General features: G+C 50.3%; 1 protein-coding gene across 1 annotated transcript; it reads right to left on the bottom strand.

Annotated features, from left to right (window-relative positions):
- Positions 1–242: 242 nt before the first annotated feature.
- On the bottom strand, positions 243–852 carry LOC139837923 (uncharacterized). The gene is made up of 2 exons (XM_071827242.1): positions 355–852; positions 243–263 (listed from the first exon to the last, which is right to left on the bottom strand). The coding sequence occupies exons 1-2, from the start codon at positions 850–852 to the stop codon at positions 243–245; spliced, it is 519 nt and encodes a 172-aa protein (XP_071683343.1).
- Between the last annotated feature and the right edge of the window lie 3,563 nt (positions 853–4,415).

Below are 4,415 nucleotides of genomic sequence, written 5' to 3' on the forward strand. Positions count from 1 at the left end.
TGTGCATATTAATATAAAATTTACACCGTAGGGGCTTCCCCTACGGTAAAGGTGTCAGAAAAAGCAAGACCTCCCGAAGGAAGGACCAGTTCACACGATCATACGCCTTCTCAAAATCTAGTTTCAAGAAAACTCCCCTAAGTTTCTTGGACTTGGTCTCATGTATGATTTCCTGGAGATCCAGAACCCCTTCATGGATATGCCGACCCCTGATAAACGTCGATTGGGTTGTGCTAATAGTTCTATGGGCAACCGGAGACAACCTAATCGCGCATACGCTTTAGCCGCAAACTTGAAGATAATATTTATAAGCGGAATAGTCCTAAACTTCCTAATATCGTCCGCCCGAGGGACCTTGGGAAAGGGAGAAAGCACCCCCAGATTGAGCCTGGCAATGTCTACTCTCCCAAGAGCAAAACCATTGGCAATAGCAAAAATGAGGGGCCTTGTCAAATGCCAGAAAGACTTGAATAAGAACACCGGGAACCCATCTGGGCCCGGAGCCGTGTTTGTCTTCATACTAGCCAGCACCTTGTCCATGTCCTCCCCGGAGAACGTGAGCATAAGGTTGTTATTCTCCTCATCTGACACATGTCGAATCGTGTGCCACATGGAGGGGGAAAGCAAGAAGAGACTCGGCTCACCCCGAGCACCCATCAGACTACGATAGAAGTCATAGATATGTGCCTGCAGTTCATGTTCATCCACAGTAATTCCCGAATCTGTTGTGAGGTTAGTGATTGCGCATTTTCTGCGTTGGCCATTAGCGAACGCATGGAAAAAGGCCGTATTGGAGTCACCCTGGGTGAGCCAATTAGCACTACTATGGTGTCGCCAGTAGTCCTCCTCCATCTTGGAGAGATGTAAGAGTTGAGGCTCCAGATGATAGCGCACAACTCATCCCTCATCGTCCAACCCCGACAGGTCCGCCATATTGTCGAGACTACGAATCTCAGCCAAAATGTCAGCCTTGAGGTCCCGTTCCTCTTTCCCAAGGTTGGCTCCCCAGCCTCTCAGGAACTGTCTAAGGCCCACGGCAACCCGGTGCCACACCTCAATCGGATCCTGGCTCGGAGATACGCCACCTAACAAATGCCGCCATTTGTGCCCCACTAGGTAATGGAAGTCTGATTTCTCCAGCCAGCCCTTCTGGAAGAAAGAATGGGAGCTCCTCCTTCCCAGCTCCTCCCCGGAGCTAAGGACAAGAGGGGGATTGTCCGCTCCTATAATGGTGTCCGCGAGAAGCAAACACAGGGGGAACATGGTCTCCCATTCGCAAGACACCAGCACCCTATCTAGAACACAATGCACACGGGAGAGATGTTTGTTGGTCCAAGTGTATCTAGACCCCGTCCTACGGATCTCATGGAGGGCCAGGCTAGCGATACAATCGTTGAACCTCTGGACACGGGGCTAGTCAATATTGTCATTATTTTTATCCTCTAATCCCCTAATCAGGTTGAAATCCCCCCGACCACTAGCGGAAAGGGGCACGCACTCACCGCAGTCGAGAGTTCCCCAAGAACTCTGAAGACCTACGGTGGTCCGCGGGACCGTACACCACGAACAACGACCACCGAGAGGAGTTATCAAATTGCAGCACATCTGTCCGGATAAAGAAGGCACCCCCGTTCACCCCGAGGAGCATGCCACCAGAGCGCCCCAACGCTGGGGTGGAGTGCCAAGCAAATTTGCCCAGTGGATCAATACAGAGAAGCTCCGCAGGGGTAAAGGAAGCCTTGATCGTCTCTTGCAAGCCCACAAAAATTTGTTGGATTTTGCTCATATGCACCATACATATCTATATCTCTTATAAAGCAAAACCCCACTAGTGGGTCTTGTAAGTTATCTATCTCAACATGCAAGCTATCCACATCATCCATTCTTTTAGCCATCCAATTGTCCATGTCATCCCCCACTAACATTCATTAATACTCTACATGCAAGCCACATCGTCTATTTTTTAAGCCATCCAATTATTCACATCATCAACTTTTAGCCGTCAACTACATAACCATTTCAAGTCAGTTTTTTTTTTAAGTTAGCCTCTTGACTATTTACGCCAATTGAATCATGCATGTTCCTACAAATAACATCCTACAACATATATCCTTTTGTTTTTTACAAAATAGGGTTATTGGAGAAATTTCCGCCGCAACGCGCGGGGTATCCTTCTAGTTTAGAATAATCTCAAAGGCACATTTGTGAATTGTACGGTATGTGAAAGTTATGTCCCACATATAGATTGGAGGGGAGTATGACTAAGGGTTCTTTATTCGGGTTTTAATAAAAATTTGTGTGTATCAACCGATGCAGAGGCTGGGGCTTACCCCCATTTCAAGAAAAAAAATGAGAACATGAGACACCATCGTGCAGTCACTTAGTCATTATCGCTTGCGATGCCAGGCGACGTGTGCACATCATGTTTCGTGAACAAGCCGAGAGCCAGGATCATACCCGTACAAATCTTGCATGGTTGGTCACTTGAATGTGGGTTCACCTTATATAAGGATGAAAAGGGCAACCTTACTCTCTCCTCACGCATAGACCACTGCATAGTTCCTCAAAAGGGGCTACATCCTCCGCGATGATGACCAACTACTTTGGTTACGCCACCATCATCTTGACGGCCGACGTAAACATCAATGTTCCAGTTATCCCGACCAACACATATGTCCTGATCATATTAATGGTAGTATGCAATATTGATAAATATCATACTTCAATTACTTATACAAACGGGTCCGTATATTTTTATGTATGCAATTAATATTTCTAGCACGGATGTCATGGTATTAATTAATGTGAATTACATTAGTTCAAAATTGTTGATTATTTCGATGTGTTATGCAGAAACATACTTGCAGTACAAAAGGAATATATAGTGCTCCCTCCATCTATAAAAGTATTTGAATATTTGTCTAAATTTAGATGTATCTATCTATACCTAATAATAAAGGAGCTAAGGTTTCTGCCAAAATTTTCGTCCAACTTTTTATTGGACTGTTTTGCCCTCCCACCAAATCGCATAATACTGCAGATTGCCACTACCGGTTGGTTTGCTTTCTTTTTCCCGAACCTGCACCCGAAAGAACGCACCTACCCCGCAATTACCCGCAGAAACATCTCGCCGGGGCAGGGCGGATTCCCCGCCGAAACATCTCGCGACCACCTCCATGCACGGCGGGTACGGAAGCTCCAGGCCGGTTGATGTACGCGCAGGCGAGGTCGAGGATGGCCTAGAGGAGGAGGCAGGGACATGGCGCCGGGTCGCAGAGGTGGTCAAGGACGCGCGGTCGACGGCGGTCGAGCCTCTAGGCCAAGCTCATGGAGGCGCGGAGGCACGCACGAGGACGAGTAGGTGAACGGCGCCACACGGAGGTTGGGGGTTGGGGGGGGGGGGGGGGGCAGGTGACGGCACGGCTTGGCGCGGCCGCGGGCGTCCAGGAGGTGGTCATGGACGGGCGGAGCAGCGACTGACGGTGACTTGAGCTCGTGGAGGAAGCGGGTCGAGGCGGTTAGCGGCGCAGAGCAGGGAGGAGGTGGAGCTCGGACGCGGGCCGTCAGGACGGAGACGAGCGGCGTGCGCCTCGTGCCTGCGGGGAGGAGCGACAGCTGGGACTCGGCAGGGGAGAGGCGCCCGGCCGGGGAATGGACGTCGGAGGCTCGCCGGCCGGCGGCGCGGTAGGCAGAGGCGAGCGGGCGCCGTTCGTGCTGGAATCTGGATCGATAGCAACGTGTGGGCCGGCCCAGTTGATGCAGCGCTGCCGGACGACCCGCCTGGCTCCACGGCTCCCTTCGTGTGGGCTTTTGCTGTGGACTGGCTTCGTACAATCATGAAGTATTGAAGTAATTTTCATCCCAAGGCTATAGTAGCTCTAGATATTTTGCTTAGGATAGTCCCACCTCGCTCTGGTGTACTAAATCTCTTCTGCTAATATACGCAAGATTTCCTGCAATCAACGAGCCTCCACGGAAAACAATGAGAAACGAGAGTTGTACGGAATATTAAGCATAGACGCCATCGGAAGAGAGAGCCACGAAGAAGCACAAAGTGGACGAGGGCTGTACGGGAGAATACAGAGCACAAGCGAATGAAATATTAGAGTGCATGGTGGCGCGTGAAGGGAAGCGAATGTCAGATGTTGGTGGAGGAAATTGGTGGCGATGTGGCACAACGGAGGCGGCGGACAGAGTGGGCGAGGGATGTACGGGAGAATATAGAGCACACGCGAATGAAATATTAGAGTGCATGGCGGCGCGTGGAGGGACGCGAATGTCAGATGTTGAGGCGGCGGACAGAGTGGGCGAGGGATGTACGGGAGAATATAGAGCACAAGCGAATGAAATATTAGAGTGCATGGCAGCGCGTGGAGGGAAGCGAATGTCAGATGTTGGTGGAGGAAATTGGTGGC

The sequence above is a fragment of the Lolium perenne genome, chromosome 3 (assembly GCF_019359855.2).
Source record: "Lolium perenne isolate Kyuss_39 chromosome 3, Kyuss_2.0, whole genome shotgun sequence".
NCBI classification, from domain to species: Eukaryota; Viridiplantae; Streptophyta; class Magnoliopsida; order Poales; family Poaceae; genus Lolium; species Lolium perenne.